Source organism: Neopsephotus bourkii, unplaced genomic scaffold (genome assembly GCF_033783945.1).
Source record: "Neopsephotus bourkii isolate Nb327-2 ecotype Australia unplaced genomic scaffold, CSIRO-AGI_Nbou_v1 NB_481, whole genome shotgun sequence".
Lineage (NCBI taxonomy): Eukaryota > Metazoa > Chordata > Aves > Psittaciformes > Psittacidae > Neopsephotus > Neopsephotus bourkii.
In genome coordinates, this window is record NW_026900982.1 from 386,679 (window position 1) to 404,953 (window position 18,275).

Consider the following 18,275-nt stretch of genomic DNA (forward strand, 5'->3'; position numbering starts at 1 on the left):
GCTGGTGGTCCTGTCCCTGCAGACGGACACCCCTCCTTCTGAAAGCAGCTCCTTGGGTCCCTGCCCTCCCTCTAAGGACATGGAGGTCCCCTGGGATGTGGCTCCTTCTTTGGTGACAGCAAAGCCAGACCAGACCATGGGCTGGGAGGAGCTGCCTGGCTTTCAGCTGGCTAAAAGCATAGGGAATAAATCCTGCCATCCCTCTGGGGCTGGGACTGGATCATGTCCCCCTGCCTGGCACAGGTGTGCACAGGCCCTGGGATTAGCCTAAGGCAGAACCATCCCCAAAATTGCCCAATTCAGCATTTTCTTTCCTCATTCATGGAGCCTTTCTTTACTTTTTGAGCCAGTTATACACACACAGACACACATGGATGCCGTACACACACACACACAGAGCCAAATCCCTGATTACTGCCCATGCCCCTAAGAGGGATTAAAGCTTCTTAGGTTGGGGAGCTGGCTTTTTGCAGGGTTTAGGAGCCCAGCAGGGACTTCATCCCTACAACCCAGAGCTCCTGCTGCTTTTGGGGTCCCATGGGAGGACTGCACCCAGCCCCTTTGGCACTCAGCCGTGTCCTGTTTTCCTCCTCTCTGCAACTTCAACCCACTTTAAATCACACACTGGAACTGCAGGAAGGAAGAGACGATGCGAGGGGGATGAGGGAGGCTGCAGGGAGCCAAGACAGGCGCTTGCTCCTTCAGGACACCATCTCTGCCCAGGACTGTGTTCTCAAGCAGGATTAAGGGCGAAGGCACTTAACAAAGCTGCTGGGCAGAGCCAGATCCCTGCAAGATTCCAGAGCAGCCTTTAGACCTGTGGCACCTTCCTGAGCACAGAGCAGCTCCCCAGCTCCAGCTGGACACTAGGTCTCCATCCAGTGGAATCACCCCTTCCCCGGGGCATCTTTCTACCCAGGGCTTGGAGCAGGCAGAAAGTGTGAGCCCTGGAAACCCATGGCTCCTGTACCTCAGGGTATGGCTTTTGATGGTATCTGTGGAGTGTGACCCCTGGCAGTGGAGCAGCACTGAGGTTTTAGTCTCATTTGGGGTTCCCTGTCTTCAGGAACCTCTGAACTACCTCTTACTGCTGATTATTTTATAGCAAATCACTGATTATTGGTGTTAGTGGTGGGACCTACTTCAGGCCGTTGCAGTTCTGGAACAGTGGGGAGGGTAGAGCTGGGTTAGTTTGTCCTTTCCTCTGGGAGGCCAAGGCAGGGTCAGTGGTGGAGGATTATCCAGGGATACCTGAAGGGACTCTCTTCACTCCAATGGGCAGGAATGAGAAATGGAAATGTATTGCCATTTTTGATGTTTCTCCCTCAGAGAGAGACCATGCGAGAGCCACCGGTTTGTTTGCACACCAGGGGCATATAAGTTGGTAAAGGCTGGCCACAGGCTCATTGAGCAAAGGTGAGACTTGGGCAATGGTGGTGGGGACCCCTTCTCCTCCAGAAACTGCAGTGAGGAGTGAATGGAGGGATGGCATTGGAAGAAAAGAAGTTGCATGCCCATGGAAATGTTGTGTGTTCCTTCATTTGGAAGGAAGCAGAAGACATGCTTGTGATGGGAGATCATGGAAGTGCACGGGCTTCATGGCTCTGCTCTGCACATCATGTTGGGGATGAGAGGGCTACTCACTGGGACGTTTGAGAACCACCAGTGTTGTGTCATCAGCATCTATAACTTGGAAAAGAGTTGACCAAGGGGTACCCAGAGCTCTTGCTGTTGGCTTCAATTAATCCTGGACCACTGAAGAAGCTGTTGCTGATGTCCCTCCAAACAGCAGAGAAGGAAGCTAAAGACAGGCAGACCAAAGGCTGAGCACTCAACCTTGGGTCTTTCAGAGCTGTTATCTATTAACATCACCCAGGCTCTCTCATTGAATTCCCTCCCTTTTTTTCCTCCAATCCTCGCTAAATGCTCCCCAAACAACTCAGACATCAATGAAGAAATGGCCGGGCTTTGTCTTCCTGAAGAGGCAGCTTTGCATCAAGCCCTGTCAGGGCAGCAGCTGGGAGCAGAGCCGCAAGCGGGGACCATTTTCACATCTCCCTTTGTGGAGGAGCAGCCTTGAGTGAAACACCACTCGAGGGGCATTGAATGAAATGTATGTTTGCCTCTTCCATGTGGCATTCGGAGCCGTCTCCGCCTCTGACGCTAATGATCCGGATGAGGGTTGGCTTTTTCTTCTTTTTCCAAGAATAATGAGGAAAAGAAAATGAAAGGGAAAGGGGCTTGGAGGAGGGGAGGTCAGATCCATTTAGGAGCCCAAACATTTATGGGGAGAGTGCCTCCTGAGTGGTCACATAAAAGGGCCTGGCTGTACGTGGCTCCATCCCTCTCCCACCTCCTCTCCACCACCACCTCCGGCCATGAAAAGGGGGAACCAGCACTGCAGGGCCTCTGTGAAATATGAGGATAATGGATTTCATTATAGACAAGTATGTTAAATGTCTATCCACTCGTGTGCAATAAAGGGAAGATGGTCTTTAGCTAATAGTGCTGGAGGAGCTCTTGGCTGGGATTCAAGAGTGAGATGTTCCTCTGGGTCCCCTGCCCTGATACCCCCTCACACCACCCCATAAAGAGCAGTCTGTGGGGTGCAATTCATCTTATCACCATTTTGGTGTTTACCATAGCATCCTTTTTCTTTCCACTGTGTGTGGGGTGGCTCAGGACAAGCCTGGAGGGTAAAAGTCTGGCCAGAGGAAAAACTCATGTGGTGGCGAGTTGAGTTTGCTGGTGCAGTGGTGAAATCCAGCCCAAAGAGACGTGCCAGTACTGAAAGGTCTCCACATCCATCACGTCCTGATAGACCACCACTTCTCCCTTCCCTGAAAGGACCTTTTTTGTTTTCCCTGGCCCCCTAGCCCCATTTTCCCATTGTCTGCCCATGGTGTGTCTTCACACAGCGCTTCTCTTGCTGTCTTTCATGGCAGAGCTTTGCTGGCTGATCTCCAGGTTCCACTCCCCTGTTCTACTGTTCTACAGCTGTAGAACGGTTCTACAGCTCCTGCCAGCTCCAGGAAGGATGCTTCGGCCTTATTTTCCCCCCCCACAAGTTGAAGCCCCCTTTGAAGAAGAGCAGAGGTAGCTTGGCTGGAGCAGCGTGTGCAAAGAGGTGTGATTCTTGGAGGAATCCATGTCCCTGCCCCAGCAAGATGAGTGTTCTCAGGATGCTCTCCCATCTGGGGGGAGCTGGAGTGATCTGCTCCCTGCCTGGGCTGGTTGCCCTCCATTCGTTAGTGAGCATGAGGTTGGGGCAAGTTCCCCTTGCACGGGGGCCTTGCTGCTGGATCCTTCCTCTCCAAGCACCCAGGTTGGTGGATATGGACACAAATACTTATTGTGACAGAGAAGATCAGTGCAGGGCACAGTAACATGTCCTGAGCTGGCAGGACTCCGAGGCTCCACATCCTCCTGCTCTGCTCCAACCAAGGCCCCCCAAAGACAAAGAACAGAAATAAGACTGCATCACCTGAACGTTTTACACCCTGAAAGCAGAGCCATCTGAGACAGCTGCTGGAGCACCAGTGAGGTTCACTGCCTCTCCAAGCCATCCCTGCAGGTGTTTGCTAATGAAGTTCCTCTTCTCCAGGCAGCTCCTCTGCTCCTGGATGCCTCCTGAACTGGTCTCAGTATTTCATTCATGGGAACCAGTCTGGGAACGTAACCTGGAAATTCTTTACGTTAAGGGAAGAAAACTCAACAGCCAACAGCTTTGTCCAATATGGAAACCTCTGGTTTCGGCTCACATTCCTACATCTGAATGGTTATCATATGTAATCATATTGACAGGTGATCTTAAGGTCCTCTCCAACCTTAATTATTCTATGATTCTACGATCACTCCCTTGCAAAAGCAAAGAGGAAGCCCTGGGCTGGTGAACAATACAAGTGATGGCTGTTCCCTGACGTGAGCCCCCTCCATGCCCAGGCTGGAAAGCTTTCTCCCTGCAACTGCTGAGATGGAGCAGGTCACTCCACGCTGGATGAACCTGCCCTGTCCCCAAAACCCATGCCCAGGGTGGGACAGGGGAGTTCTAGGCAAGGAAAAGCCATGCCCTCCTGCTGAGGCACCAGCTTATTTCCCCATACTCTGATAAGGTCACGCCAGGACCTGTGCTCCTCCCTCCTGTGTGTCATCAGAGACCAGCGGCTCTCTTGGCCCTATTTATAGTGCGGTGATAGGATCAGGGGGAATAAGCATTTAGTGCCCCCTCAGTCACACCAGGATCCCCATGGCCAGACAGCGCTCGCTGCTTTTTGCTCTCACCACCATAGAGCTTGGCCAGGACTTTTGAAGGTATGTTGGGAGCTGGGGTGCCACTGGGGAGCAATGACATCCCTCACAGTTCCCTATTCCTCACCATAGTGGGATGGGGATGGCTTTTGGTGGGGATAAACCTTGGGAGCAGACCCAGAGTGTGATGCTGTAGCTGTGTTGGGCAGCTCTGGCTTCAAGGGGACCCCAATTTCTCTGGATAAAAGGGGCAAAGTAATGTATTTGTCTCTTCCGGATGGTGGTCAGGCCACCATCCCTCCATCCCCTTTGGACCTGAGCCCATGTGGGGCAATCAGCCCACAGCCAGGGTCCATCCAGACTGCCCCAGGGATGGGTTGATTAGGAGTCTAATTCTGTCCAGGGCTTCCCATGTGGATGGCCTCCATTCACTTGATAACTCCGTTTATGCTACATCTGCCAAGAATCATGCACAGGGACATGGAGAGAGCCCTAAATCTGTGCCCTTTGTCCCTGGGCTGTGGGGATGGCTGGAGGGTGCCAGGGAAGGTGGGAGGACCTGTCAGTTTGCTGCAGGTGGGCAGCATGGTGGAGAGGGTTGGTTGCTTATCCTTCCTCTCCATCATCCATCTCCTTGCTTTGATTCCCATTTCAGGGAGCAGCAGCATAGTGGAATGCCTAGTTCACAGGAGCCAGCTCCTTCCCATGCATGGTCCTGCATGGGCAGTAAGCCCTTCCTGAAGGGTTGACCATCCCCAGCCAGACCTCAACACCCTCCAAGCCAACCAGCAGCTCTGCAGGAGGGGAAAAGGTGGAGCCTGACCAGGAGAGCAGAGTAGCTCCCATTGGAACTGATCCCGGCTTGGGACTGAGGAGGATGCTCTACGGGGACAGGCAGCTCCTTTGCCTGCAGTCCTTGGCTCTGGGATCCCTCCTGATTCCCTTATAGCTACAACCTCACCCGCTACCTCTCAGCAGACCTGATGTTATGCCCTGGGGACTGCCACCGTTCTCCCCAACACTGTTTGATGATGAGACACGTTGCGTCCCCCTTGGGGACCATCCTCCCCTGCCTGGTGGAGGCCTGTCCCAGCACCAGCTCTGCCAGGGCAGCTTTGCTGTCCCTCATCCTCGTGGCCACGCTGAGCAGCCCCTCAGGGCAGAAATCCCTGCCTGTGGCATACAGAGACCACGAGGGTCCCCAGGATGGCACGGGTCTCATCCAGTGTGGGGAGTACAGCAACCAGGTGCTGCCCAATGGCCGCTGTAAGATCGTGGCCACGCTGCCGCAGGGGGACGAGCAGCGGTGCCCGGATTTGTTCCGCTGCACCGACGAGGTGTCCTACTGGCTCCATGAGAATGAGGAGCGCAAGCAGCAGATCCTGGAGCTGCGGGAGCTGATTTCAGAGCTACAGGAGGAGCTGAGGAACCACCGGCACCGCATCAAAGCCCTTGAGCTCCAGGTAAAGGGCTGCCCCTCGCAGATTCAAGTCCCTGTAAGTCCTTCCCGGGGTTCCTTCCAGCTCCCAGCAGTTTGCAGGGGGAGGACGCCCAGTGAAGCATATGGTGCTGCTCTGACCGCAGGCTGGGATACCTGTTAAAGCCGCTGCTCCTGGCTCAGGAGCCTTTCAGGGCTGATCTTTCTTAACATCAGCCACAGACCCCTCAGTGTTTTACCTGTGCTGTCTCCTCCACCTCCAAGCCTGCCTTGGGTTGCTGATCCACCCCATTGCCCATAACAGTATCCCAGATTACACATGGAGTTTCAGGTGCTCAATGAAGGACCCCATCTTAGACATCAACACCTGAGCAGGAGAATCCCTGACCTCCAGCCCATGATACCATTCCTGCTGTGCTCTTTCTGGGGCTCATCCCACCCCAGTCCATTCACCAGCCCCACAGCCTAAGGTTAAGGATCCTGACAATAACTCTGATTGCTAGGTTTAACAAATGGGAAGAACAAAGGCTGTGTCCATGACGGACATGGCCTTGACCATCTGTGCGTGACGGACATGACTGCATGGACAGCATGCACCAGCTGTGTGATGGACATGGCCTTGACCGTCTTGGTTTTGTCCACAAGACACAAGAGGAAAGTTTTTCATTGTAACAGCAATCAGACATTGGAATAATCTCCCTAGGGAAGTGGTTAAGATTTGGATGGGACAAGGTGCTGGCCCATCTAGTCTAGGTCATGCTTTGCCTGGAAAAGTTGGACCAGGTCATCCTTGAGGTCCCCTCTAACTTGGGGTTCTGTGATGCTGTGATTCTATGGCAATTTACTCTCAAGGGTGCTGGAGTGTGCCAAGCTGTGTGAACCGCACCATGAAGCGGCTCTGAAGGAGATGGGGCTGCTATGGGGGCTGCTGGGCTCCTCACCAGCAGAGGAGAGCAGAGGGATGCAGGATGCACTCAGGTATCTCAGAGCAGCCAGGTCCCAGGTCCCACCTGGAGGTCTCCAAGTAGTTTATACGTGGGGGGACAGTACCAGCAACATCTGCACCACCAAGATACTGCCCTGTTCAGAAAGGGGACATCCTCTGAGAGCATCTGTAGAGCATTCCAGACTTCGACCAGAAAATGCCCTGGGCAAATGGATCCAGCTTGGAAATTGTCCCTGTTTTCTGCAGGGGGGTGGGCTGAAGGCCTCCAGCCATTCCTTCCAACCTCAGTTTTTTGCCATGAGTCTAAAATCAAAGGGATGGGAGGCCCAGAATCATAGAATCCCAGAATGGTTTGGGTTGGAAGGGACCTTAAAGCTCATCCAGTTCCAACCCCCTGCCATGGGCAGGGACACCTTCCACTAGACCGGGTCACCCCAGGCTCTGTCCAAAATCAGGAGAGTTTAGCTGATTGAAGTAAGTGTGCCTCATCACCCTCCAAGCACTGCATAGTGGGGGAAACAAGAAGCAAAGTTCCATGCTGCAAAGGCTGTTGTAGCTGAACGAAGGAACCCAGAGGCAATAGCAGAGCTGCTTTCCTCCCACAAGGAGTTTACCTGCAGTGTTGCTCTGGCCATTTCCCCATGGCTGTGCCCAGCCCTGGAAGCTGCTTTCCTCCTTCATCCCTGCATCTCCATCACTGTGTCAGCCTGGGCAGGTCTCCCCCGCCTCTGTTCCTCCCACTGAGGAGCTGTTGCTCCCTTAATCCACCTTCATCAATCAGCCTCTGGCTGCTGCAGCTTGATATCCCTGGGGTTTGCCATCAGTATATCTGTGGAGCTCAGTGTGGGCTTGTCGGTCCAAGCGGAGACATCCCTCTGAGCTCAGCATCCCTTCCTGAGCTGAGTGAGAGCAGCAGGCTCTTCCAGGTCACAGCTCCTCCCGGGCTTATGGGGACACCCAAATTGGGCCAGGTAGGTTGCCCCCATCTCTGCCATGCTTCCCTTCTTCCAGTGCAATTCGGGGAGCATAAGGAACCCCCTCATCCAGCTCCCCCTGTGTATTTCCACTCCTATTTATTGCATTTGCATGGCTGGGGTACGCACAGAGCAGGACCCTGAGGTGCAAAAACACAACCCCGGTCCCGCCAGTGCAGAGGGATGGAGGGAAGGGAGCAGCACCAGGTCACTGTCGTGGTGGTCTGGCTGTGCTGGCTTTAATCAGCAGCAGGAATAAAGGGAAGGTATCACTATGGAGAAGGGGACTGTCTGGGTGAGCTCATCATGGGGTTTACTTGGAGAGATGATATGTGGGTGAAGGAGGTGGAAGGAGCCTGTATCAGTCACAGCTCGCAGAGCAGGTCAGGGGGGACATGGCTGATTTATGGTAGAGCTGGAGACACTGCAGTCCTGAAAAGGAAAGCACCGTGGCATTGCATGCTGTAATTCCCTCTTCCCTGCCTGTCCAGATGCTCTGGATTTCGGGATACAAGCAGGCTGAATGGGCTTTCAGCAGGGCCACAGAGGTGATGCTCAAGCAGCGTTGGGAAGGATATTACAGAGTTTCTGTTAGTTATTGGTACAATGACCCAGCAGTGGTGATGCCATCTCCTGGGAACGGCAAGCTGAGATGTGTCCAGGCAGGAATGGGGACCGAGGTGTGAGCTGGATCCTGGGAGCAGCTGAAAGGGAAGAAAACATACTCTGGGCATGCAAACCCTCCAGGTGAAGTAAACCCCTGTCCCTCAGCAGCCCCCCCTGCAGTTTTGCAGGTAGGGATGAGTCAAGTGATGGATCTCTTGCTCCCAGGGATATTTAATAAGCTGCATGCTTGCACAGACACCTAAAAATCCAGATTTGCCCCTGATGCTGTGACAGGGAGCTGAGAAAATAAATAAACTCATTTATTTCCAGGTTCTTGGGGTGGTTTGTGAGCTCCAGGCAGTGACACCGAGCGGGTGATGGAGGAAGAGGTGATGCACTCGGGACAGAAAAGGGCAGTGCTTGTGGAGAAGCAGCATCACTGCACTGCAGATGGGGGTCTGGGGTTGCCAGACCCACACAGGAGGGATTGGGGAGCACAGTGTAGAGATGTTGCATTGCCCAGGGAAGGGAAGCGGGTTCCCAGGCTGCTGTGGGATTTTGGAGGTGCTGTTTAAGGCCTGTTCTGCCATCTAATGGACAGGGAGCACTGAACAAGGCAGGCGAGCGTGTCTGCAGTGACTGGCGGGGCGTGTTTGTAAAATCATAGAATTGTAGAATCCCAGAATGGTTTCGGTTGGAAGGGACCTTAAAGCTCACCCAGTTCCAACCCCTGCCACAGGCAGGGACACCTTCCACTAGACCAGGTTGCTCCAAGCCCCGTCCAACCTGGCCTTGAACACTGCCAGGGATGGGGCAGCCACAGCTTCTCTGGGCACCCTGTGCCAGGGCCTCAGCACCCTCACAGGGAACAACTTCTGCCTAAGAGCTCATCTCAATCTCCCCTTTGTCAGGTTTAAATCATTCCCCCTTGTCCTGTCCCTACAGGCCCTTGTCCAAAGCCCCTCTCCAAGTTTCTTGTTGGCCCCTTTACGCACTGGAAGCTGCTCTAAGGTCTCCCCGGAGCCTTCTCTTCCCCAGGCTGAACAAGCCCAGCTCTCTCAGCCTGTCTCCATAGCAGAGCTGCTCCAGCCCTCAGAGCATCTTCATGGCCTCTGGACTTGCTACAGCAGTTCCACATCCTTCTTATACTGGTGACTCCAGAGCTGGACTCAGTTCTGAGCACTGGCAGGGCTCAGGGTGCCCATCTCCTGGTATGAGCTAAGGGCATCTCTGCCAGCTTTTGCATATTTAATATTCGATTAGAGACTGGTTGTCCTAAAAACAAGCAGCAAAAGGGCCATGAAGGATGTTGGGGTCCTGCATCACATCCCCTCCGTGCATGGCATGGGTGTTGTCAGTGCTGTTTACAGGACACCAGCTGATGCCCAGAGAACAGGAGATGGCTCATCATGCAACATGTTGAGAAGCTGTGGAGCTCCTTGCAGTGTTATAAAATATAATATGGTTCAAGAGGAAATTGGATAATTTTTTGGAAGGAAAACTCAGCTATGGTGCATTGCTAAACACTTCCATGTTCTTCCAGGCTGCATCCATGTTGCAACAGGTTGCAGACTGAAGGGTGTTTGTATATCCTGTATGTTTGCCCTGTTCTTGCAGCTTGCCTGTGCATGCCCTGCCTGCACCAGAGCCTAGGAACATCGAGCTACTTATGGATCCCATGGTGGGCTGGGGGCTGGGATGGGGATGGGGATGAGGATGAGGGTGCAGGCACCATACTTGGGGTCCTTTATCTCTGTTGGTGTATACAACAAGTGCTCCTCTGCCCTCTTGCTCCCCTGCCTGCCCAGCTCCATGAGGTCTTGGGGCCATGCCGGTCCCCAGGCATCTCCCCCATCACACCTTTCTCCCTACCCACAGCACGAGGAGGCATCCAGCCGGAACCACAGCCTGGTTCAGCGGGTGCAGGACCTGGAGCATCGGTACAGCGAGGCCAGCACCCTGCAGCACATCCAGGCCACGCTGCTCTACGACATGCAGGCACAGATTAACAACATTTCCGTCCTGACCGACTGGGCCTGGCGCAACCCCACCTGCCTGGGTCCTGCCGAGATGAGGCTGCAGGAGGAGATGCACCATCCAGGTGATGGGGAGCTGCTGGGATGGATGGGATGGGATGCTTCCTCCTCTCTCAAGGGTAGCGGAGGAAAAGGCTGTGGGGAAACAGCTTTAAATCTCCTTTGCATTGGCCAGGAGTCTGATCTCACCCAACCTGCCTTCCCAAGGCCGCCAGGAGGGCTCCTCGGAGCAATGGACACCTCTAGGAATGGCTTCCACGCTGTCTAGGAGACGGGTCCTGCCCCTCAGTGCCTCCTTTTTGTCTCTATGGGTAGTGTGGGATGCTCACAAGGACCTGCTTGGGCTCTGACAACAAAGCTGGCATTGCTCCCACCATCACCCCACTGCAGTCAGCTGCATGAGCTTTCCTCACAGACTCAGGGACTGTTTGTCATCCAAAAAACCACACAAAACATAAACAAATTTTTTTTTCCTTCAAAAATTCTCAGCATGAAATGAGGGTTTTAATGAAACTCCGTGACTTTGAAAAAAACCCCTCTTTTCTGTTATTACTCACACTTTTCTTTAATGAATGCATTTAGATTTTTGCCAGGATTTGGGTTGTTTTCCTCAGAGGGGTTCCCATGCCAAGATTGAACAGGGCCAGGGGGTAGCCAGCATCTGCAAAGTTCAGCCTGGAGGTGCTGGCAGGGAAACTGAGTTGCTTTCGCAACCTGTTCAGGTTCCTGGGTGCATGGCAAGGGTTGGTGGTCTTTGAGAAGACAAAACTAGATAAGCCAGTCTGGTCCCCATGCCCCAGATCCTGTGTCTAGGACGTGCATTGGACAAGGATGAGTTGATACTTTTCCATCATGTTTTTCCAGCCCTTGAGGCTGGAATTCGGGTTAAAGGACAGAACTTTTTCCATATATTGGATCTAAATCTCCTCTCTCCAGGTTTCTTGTCAGCCCCTTTAGGCACTGGAAGCTGCTCTAAGCTCTCCCCAAAGCCTTCTCTTCTCCAGGCTGAACAAGCCCAGCTCTCCCAGCCTGTCTCCATAGCAGAGGTGCTCCAGCCCTTTGATCACATCCCAGTTAAAAATCTCTTTAGATTCACCAGAATGGTTTTGACCCCCGTCCCTTGTAAGACAGAACCCAGGTTTGCGTTACAGCAGCAGCTTAGGGAGGGAAAGCCACCTGCTTTTGTCTACACTGACCATTGCTGGAGAACCAGCCTACTCTTTCTTGGTGTAGAAGGCCTTTAATGTGTGAGATACAATTTGAGCCTTGAGAAACTCACATCATTTCTGTGTTGCCATTAACAAAAGAGTTGAACCAAAGACCATTCTCCAGCCACATCAGAGCTGAGCTAAGGAACCTTATCACTAATCACTGCCCCCAGGCATGAAGCCAGTGTGCTGCAGAGGTTTTCAGCTCCAGAAGAAAGTCTGAATCCAGGATTATTTGCCTGACTGCATGAACACCGTGCTGGCTTTTGTTGTGTGCCCCTTCCTCCGCGCCATGCACTAAACACTGCGTTTCTCTGCTTCCTTTCCTAGAGGTGAGGCATGGCAGGAACTGCCCCATCGATTGTGCCTCAGTTTACTACAATGGGCTTCGTCGGTCTGGTGTCTACAGCATCATGCCTGTAATCGGAGGGATGCCTATTGAAGTGCTGTGTGAGATGGACACGGAAGGTACTCCTGGAGGCACCTACAGCATCTTCCAGCAGAGCTTTGGGTGGGATTTGTCAAACCTGAGAGTTGTGTCTCATATCTGAGTTATTCTGAGGCTACCTTATAGTCAGTGGGAGCAGAAGGACTCTTCTCCAAGGACAGAGAACTTGTTCTCTCTGCTGGCTATAGAAAGGGTTTGGATGAATTGCTCAAACTAGACATTATGGCTAGAATTCAGTTGCCTAAATGCAGGTGTTCAGTGGTCTTTAGGATGTCCTCGTGCATCCAAGATATTTGCAGTGCGTTAGTGGACATGACACAGGACTTAAGGGAAAATAATCCCTTGTGGAGTAGCAGCTGCTCACTGGGGGTATCTGGAGCATGTCTGTGTAGTTGAAGGCTATGTGTGGGCAATCACCAGTTGTAACTGTGTTGGAGTGAGGAGGGGGGGACATAGATGCTCTCCCATATTTCTTTCGGAGTGTAAATGAAGGTGCAGGTGCCTTCTCTGACCCTTTCTGTCTAAATATCCATATGGAGACAGTACTGTCATCGCAAGGCACAAACTTACTAATAAAATTATTGTGCAACACTTGAGTTTTGGAGGAATAACGTCGATCAGCAAGGAAATGGGGCAGTTCCTTGCCCCATGGATCTGCTTCAGCCTGGATGGATGTGCCCATCCACACACCCTCTTCTGGGGGACGGGGCTCAGCCCCCTACATGTAGGCATCTCACCCATTGGAGAATCTACAGGTGAACGCAGCCTTGGTCATTAAGAAACAGGCTGTTCAAACAATGTGGCCTCTGTTATGTCATCTCTATTATTTGCCTGACCATCAACACAATCTTGGACACTGTAGAGTGACAGGCTGTACAAGCAGCAAATATAAAGATGGTCCCGGTTCTCAGTCTCCCCCCAAGCTTACAATATTGGAATAAAACGAGAGGAGAGAGCAATTTGGACAGATGGGAGAGCAGATGGAGACAGTGAGACAATACTGGGAGAGCTCGAGTGCCTCTGTGGTGCTGCAGGAACAGTACATAATAATCTCCAAACTCCGGGATCTCTGGTTTGTTCCAGTCCCAAAACATTTGCCTCCTGAAAACTACCAGCTCCCTCTCATCTAAAACCACCTTAAAATCTGAGGCAGTCAGCAGTGGAACATCATTATGAACCAGTGTGGGAGCACTTTTCCATGACCTTTTATCCCTGTGCAACAGCCAACACTGTATTTTGCCACTTGGTGGGATGCGGCATTACCTTGTTGAGCTTCAGATGGATCCTTCTAAGGTGGTCACCTCTAGGTGACATCACTAAGGAATCTGTCTGGGACCCCCTGGATGCTCCCTGGATGCTCCCAGCTTACATTATCTCTCTCCTGGCAGGTGGGGGCTGGACGGTCATCCAGAGGCGTCAGGATGGCTCAGTTGATTTCAACCGGACCTGGAACGAGTACAAGGAGGGCTTTGGGGACCTCAATAGTGAGTTCTGGCTGGGCAATGAGAACATCCACAAGATGACAAGCCAAGGGGACTACTCTCTTCGCATCGACCTGGAGGACTGGAACAGCAAGCACAAACATGCCTTCTACCAGGCTTTCAGGTAGAAAGTGGGGTGTCCATCCCTGTTTCTCATAGTTCAACTGGTTCAATGTTGGGAGACCTTCATGCACGGGAACCCCTTTGAGCCCAGAGTGACACTGTCTAGAACAGCTTTCAGACTGAGCCCAGGCTATCTATCCTTTCTTTCCCACCTGGACTTGACCATCAGTTTTTGCTGTGTAAGCTAGGCAATGTTCAGTGTCATTCAGCCCTGGCCAGCATCCACAGCCCCAGGGGAAGGGAGCTGCAGGACACAATGGACAGTCCCCAGCTGCTATGGGGTATGTCTTTTCTGTCAAAAATTATTGCTCTCTATGTCAAAACCAGGATTTTGAGTCCTTGCTGGGCAGGTCCTCCTGCATCTCCCTGGTTTAGAGGCATGTTTTGATTTTTACCCTCTCCATTCATGGTTTTTGCTTGCTGGGCCTGATGTAATATCTGATAGTGTCTATAGCCATTTCCATCCACTGGTGTTTTATTTATCCATACTACACCAGTCACATCCTTTCTTAATCGGGGGTGACCAGGTCTGTCTACACTGTCCCAGATGAACTCCTTCCCTGTCTCTACTGGAAATGCTTGTGGGAGTAATCCACCACGGGAGGATGTGCAAGGGAGCACTGAGCTTTAGGGACATTTGAAGCCTGCGGGCTTTGAATAGACCCCAAAATTGCTGGAAAAAAAATATCATAGAATCATCGTAGAATCACAGAATGGTTTGGGTTGGAAGGGACCTTAAAGTTCATCCAGTTCCAACCTCCTGCCATGGGCAGGGACACCTTCCACCAGATCAGATTGCTCCAAGCCCCGTCCAACCTGGCCTTGAACACTGCCAGGGATGGGGCAGCCACAGCTTCTCTGGGCACCCTGTGCCAGGGCCTCAGCACCCTCACAGGGAAGAACTTGAAATAAATTCCTATTTCCTAAGTGTGCATTAGAGCATCCCCCAGCAGCACATATGTGCTCTGAATGGCCATCCTGATTTTTCTCATCAGATGTCATGTGCAATGGCGTTGACCTTCAGTCTTTGTTAACCCAGGGAGAGATTACTCATTAGCTCCATTTAGGTGAAGAGCAGGATGCTTGTTATGTGGAGAGGAGGCAGTTCTGTGTAATTAGAGGGACTGCCTTGCCAAAGCTGCTGCAGTCCTTTATTGTGGCTTTAGAATCACAGCCTGCCTGGTTCAGCCCTATAACAAGTGCCCTGAGTCATGACAAAATCACGCACATCCCACTGAAGGGAAAAACACACAATCTTGGGCTTTTAGAGGTGATGAATCATAGCAGGGAGGCTGGCCAGAGCAGCAAGATGATTGCTAGGTGTCCACACCAGGAATGCAGCATCCAGGTTGGAAAAGAGACTTAAACACTCCCTATTGAACAGTTTCACCTTTGTTGCTTGCAGCATTGAGGATGAGGCGAACTATTACCGCCTGCATGTGGATGGGTTCAGCGGGACAGTGGAGGATTCGTTTGCCTGGTACCACAATAAGAGGAGCTTCAGCACACCCGACACAGGGAACATCTGTGCTGAGATTTCCCACGGAGGCTGGTGGTACCACCAGTGCTTCTTCTCCAACCTCAATGGGGTGTACTACAAGGTAATGTGGAGGAATGAGGATGCAGATGTTAGCACATGAGATCCAGGGCTGGGAGGAGGCTGCTGGTCCCCACAGCACAGCAGTCCTTCCTGGATTGCCTTGCTCTCCAGGGAGGGAGCAAAATGAGTGCTGGGCACCAAGGCAGCCTGGCTTTTTCTGTGCCACGGGTCAGGCACAAGTATTGTGGCATCTCTGCACACTGAGGATGGGGCTGCATGGTGGAAACTTGTGGTACGGGTGACCCATACTGAGATGGATGGATTGGGACCATTTGGAATATGTTGGGATTTACGTGCTGTTTTCACCACAGTGTCATTAAGCTCTTTGCTCCAGTGTTTCAGAGCAATTGGTTTTTTGATGTGCACTTCAGGATGATGCTTCCATGTGTTTCCCATACCTGACCATCCTTCTTTCTGTGCACCACAGGGCGGCCGATACTCCATTAAAAACCGCAAGGCCCTGGGGCCGGATGGTATCGTGTGGTACTCATGGAAGGACACAGACTACTACTCCCTGCGGAAGGTGGTGATGATGATTCGACCGCGTGCTTTCCGACCTCACCTCTCCCCATGAAGGATCTTGGGGTGTTCATTTCACTTCACATTGAAAGCTGGGAATAGAGAGCTGGAAACAGTTTGCTGCGAGCAAAAACTGATGCTGGAGAACCTGAAAGGACCGTGTCACCATGCCTGTTGCTGCCTGTTTGCCTCTGAGAGAATTGAACCAACAGCAGCGGTGTCAAGACCTTCAACAAGCATTTGGGTGGTAAAAAGCTCTCCTAAAAATGTGGATGTATTTGCTGAGAAAGGCTTTGCAAAGACAAGCATTTGGCTTGTCATTTCACTGGGTAGCAGCAGTCCTTGGCAGGCTTGGGCATGCCCAAGGCTTGAGACTAAATCTGATGGAGTGATGATGGACTGAGGCTGAACCTTAAGCTGAAGGGAGATGCTGAGTGCTCTGGCCACCAACCCAATGGTATTTTAGAGGGAAGCAAAGACCCAACAATCCTGTATGTGTTTTCCACATGGGATGTGATAGACCAGTTACTGTGTTGTAAGATGAGACTTTCTGGTCTTGGCAGAGTTTCTTTGTTCACATCACCAAGTACATATTTGAAGGTCCATCACTGCAGGGATGTGCTAGGGTGCTGAGATGGCCCTGAGGAAAGCCGGGGGAGCCAGCATGCATCATCCAGGAAGAGTGTCAAAGCAAAGGAGGAGGAAGGTGTGCAGTGACCCTCCCCTTGTCTGGCAGACATTGTGTTACACACATGGACATGAGTTAGCTGCAATAATACTACTCAAAATGAAAAGATTTTCAACTTTTCCATTCCATTTTCACCTTTTTGTCCTTTCTCCGGCAAAGAACTTGGAACCAGTTTTGTGTCCACCCTAAAAGTTGTCTACAGGAATGATTGGACACGATTTTAAGTCTTTTTTTTACTGCCTTACTGTGGATAAAGAAAATTCATTGTTGCTGTCTTTACATTTCCACTTGTAGTTGCAGTGAGAGGCCCTCCTTTTTTCCTGACTTTGCCTCTTTGCAGGATCAAGAGGTGGAGGCTGGGACTTGGCCTCAGCCCTTATTGTGCTTAGGGATGGATGTTTAATTAGATTCTCGTTTTCCTGTTTCATGTGCACAGTTGAGTTCAAAGAGGGTTCAGAGAAGGGGAAAAGCAGATGTATTGGAGACAAAGCACTGTTCCTCTCAAAAACTTGTCTCCCAACTGATGTTCTGCTCACTCCTTTATGATTTCTGTAGCTTTTTTACACTACTTTATATTTTTCCTGGAACTTCATTTTTCATAGGCAAATGAAGCAGAGAAGTTACCTTCCAAGCATCCTACAGACTAACATCTGTAACATAATGAAACAGCATCATTTGTCTTTCTCTCTGCTGGGTTTGTCCTGGTAGTCTTCCTTAAGGGATGTTCCTAAGACATGTCTGATGGTGTTTGGGAATCGCAATGGGCTGGCCTACACGCTGTTGTACCATTACATGTCATGAACCTCTGAGCACCACCAGCAGTGGGAGGAAAGCTTTATTGGCTCATGGCATATGCATCTCTAATATAATGCCTTTCCTTCATGACCTGACCCCCCTCTTTGGACTGCAGGCGTTCAAAAGGCCATGATGTCCCCTGGTTAAGCAATCCCCTACTAAGAGACTGATAAATCACTTGAATAAGCAACAACCTAATTAATTAATGTTAGCATTATTAATCTACAGTCTGATTTTGCACATTATTGAACACAATGATAAAGGTATTGCAAACCTTATGAATCACATGCTACTGTTGCTGTATTAGTTTACTATCCTTCCCTCTCCACATCTGTTCATACCAGGGTGCAAATGTCTCCCTTTCTAACCTCTGCACTAAACCTTTTGTACATAGCCCTGATGGAGAGTCCAGCAGGTTGTCCAAGGGTATCCCATGCAGTTGAGTACTCAGGTCAGAGGCACCACTGTCTGTAGTCATCCATCCTCCATCCACTGAAAGATCCCATTCTCCTGTGTTTCTTACCCAGTTTCATAACTTATTCTTTTTTTCTCTATTTCTACTTTATCACATCTTTTTCTAAGCCAAATCAGCCCCTAATTTCTTTATTTTTTATTTATTGGTCCAAATCATGCTACATCCATACTCAAATTTGTTATATCTGATGTCATGACTGGCAGCTGGCAGTCTTGTCTTTCTATGGCATTACTGATACGGTTATCTGCATACAGGTGGCTTTGCAAGACTCTGCACCCCAAAACTCCCCTAAAGTTAAGGGTTTCATATTGGACTACACTAAGACAAATCATTCTGCTTCATTCTATGATTCATCCTATGATTCTATCATCCTATGAGTCTATGATCTGCTGGGTGTTGGGCTTTGGGCAGCACACAGCAGTGTGTGGCTAAGCAAGAGACTAAAAACACTCGATCAAATGACCCTGTACACTCAATCCTGACTGGGGGAGGAAAGTGTGTCCGACTCCCCTCGGGACAGGATTCCCTACTGTGAGCCTGGCTCCTTCTTCCACTCTTCCCTTTCACACTCAAACTAAGGCCTGCCTTGTTAATTTGGCTGGTCCCATTATAGAGCTGTCTAAAGTGATATGGGGCAGGAAATTATAATGACAGAGCCTCATCGAGTGCAGCCATGAGGCAGACACCCAG

At 51.1% G+C, this 18,275-nt stretch overlaps 2 protein-coding genes across 2 annotated transcripts in view; both read left to right on the forward strand.

The window, feature by feature from the left end:
- EFR3B (EFR3 homolog B) overlaps positions 1 to 18,275 on the forward strand; it is a 118,401-nt gene that overhangs the window by 51,473 nt on the left and 48,653 nt on the right. The gene's annotated exons all lie outside the window — the stretch shown is intronic.
- LOC133210697 (angiopoietin-related protein 7-like) lies at positions 5,280 to 17,167 on the forward strand. The gene is made up of 6 exons (XM_061350363.1): positions 5,280 to 5,711; positions 10,091 to 10,313; positions 11,787 to 11,924; positions 13,293 to 13,509; positions 14,914 to 15,109; positions 15,536 to 17,167. The coding sequence occupies exons 1-6, from the start codon at positions 5,280 to 5,282 to the stop codon at positions 15,680 to 15,682; spliced, it is 1,353 nt and encodes a 450-aa protein (XP_061206347.1). The 3' UTR covers positions 15,683 to 17,167.

What these genes read in the sequence shown, in the direction of transcription:
- LOC133210697 (XM_061350363.1), top strand. Translation starts at nt 5,280, where the DNA reads ATGAGACACGTTGCGTCCCCCTTGGGGACCATCCTCCCCTGCCTGGTG. An exon ending in GGAGGAGATGCACCATCCAG is followed by an intron (nt 10,314 to 11,786) that starts GTGATGGGGAGC and finishes TTCCTTTCCTAG; the next exon opens with AGGTGAGGCATGGCAGGAAC. An exon ending in GCCTTCTACCAGGCTTTCAG is followed by an intron (nt 13,510 to 14,913) that starts GTAGAAAGTGGG and finishes TGTTGCTTGCAG; the next exon opens with CATTGAGGATGAGGCGAACT.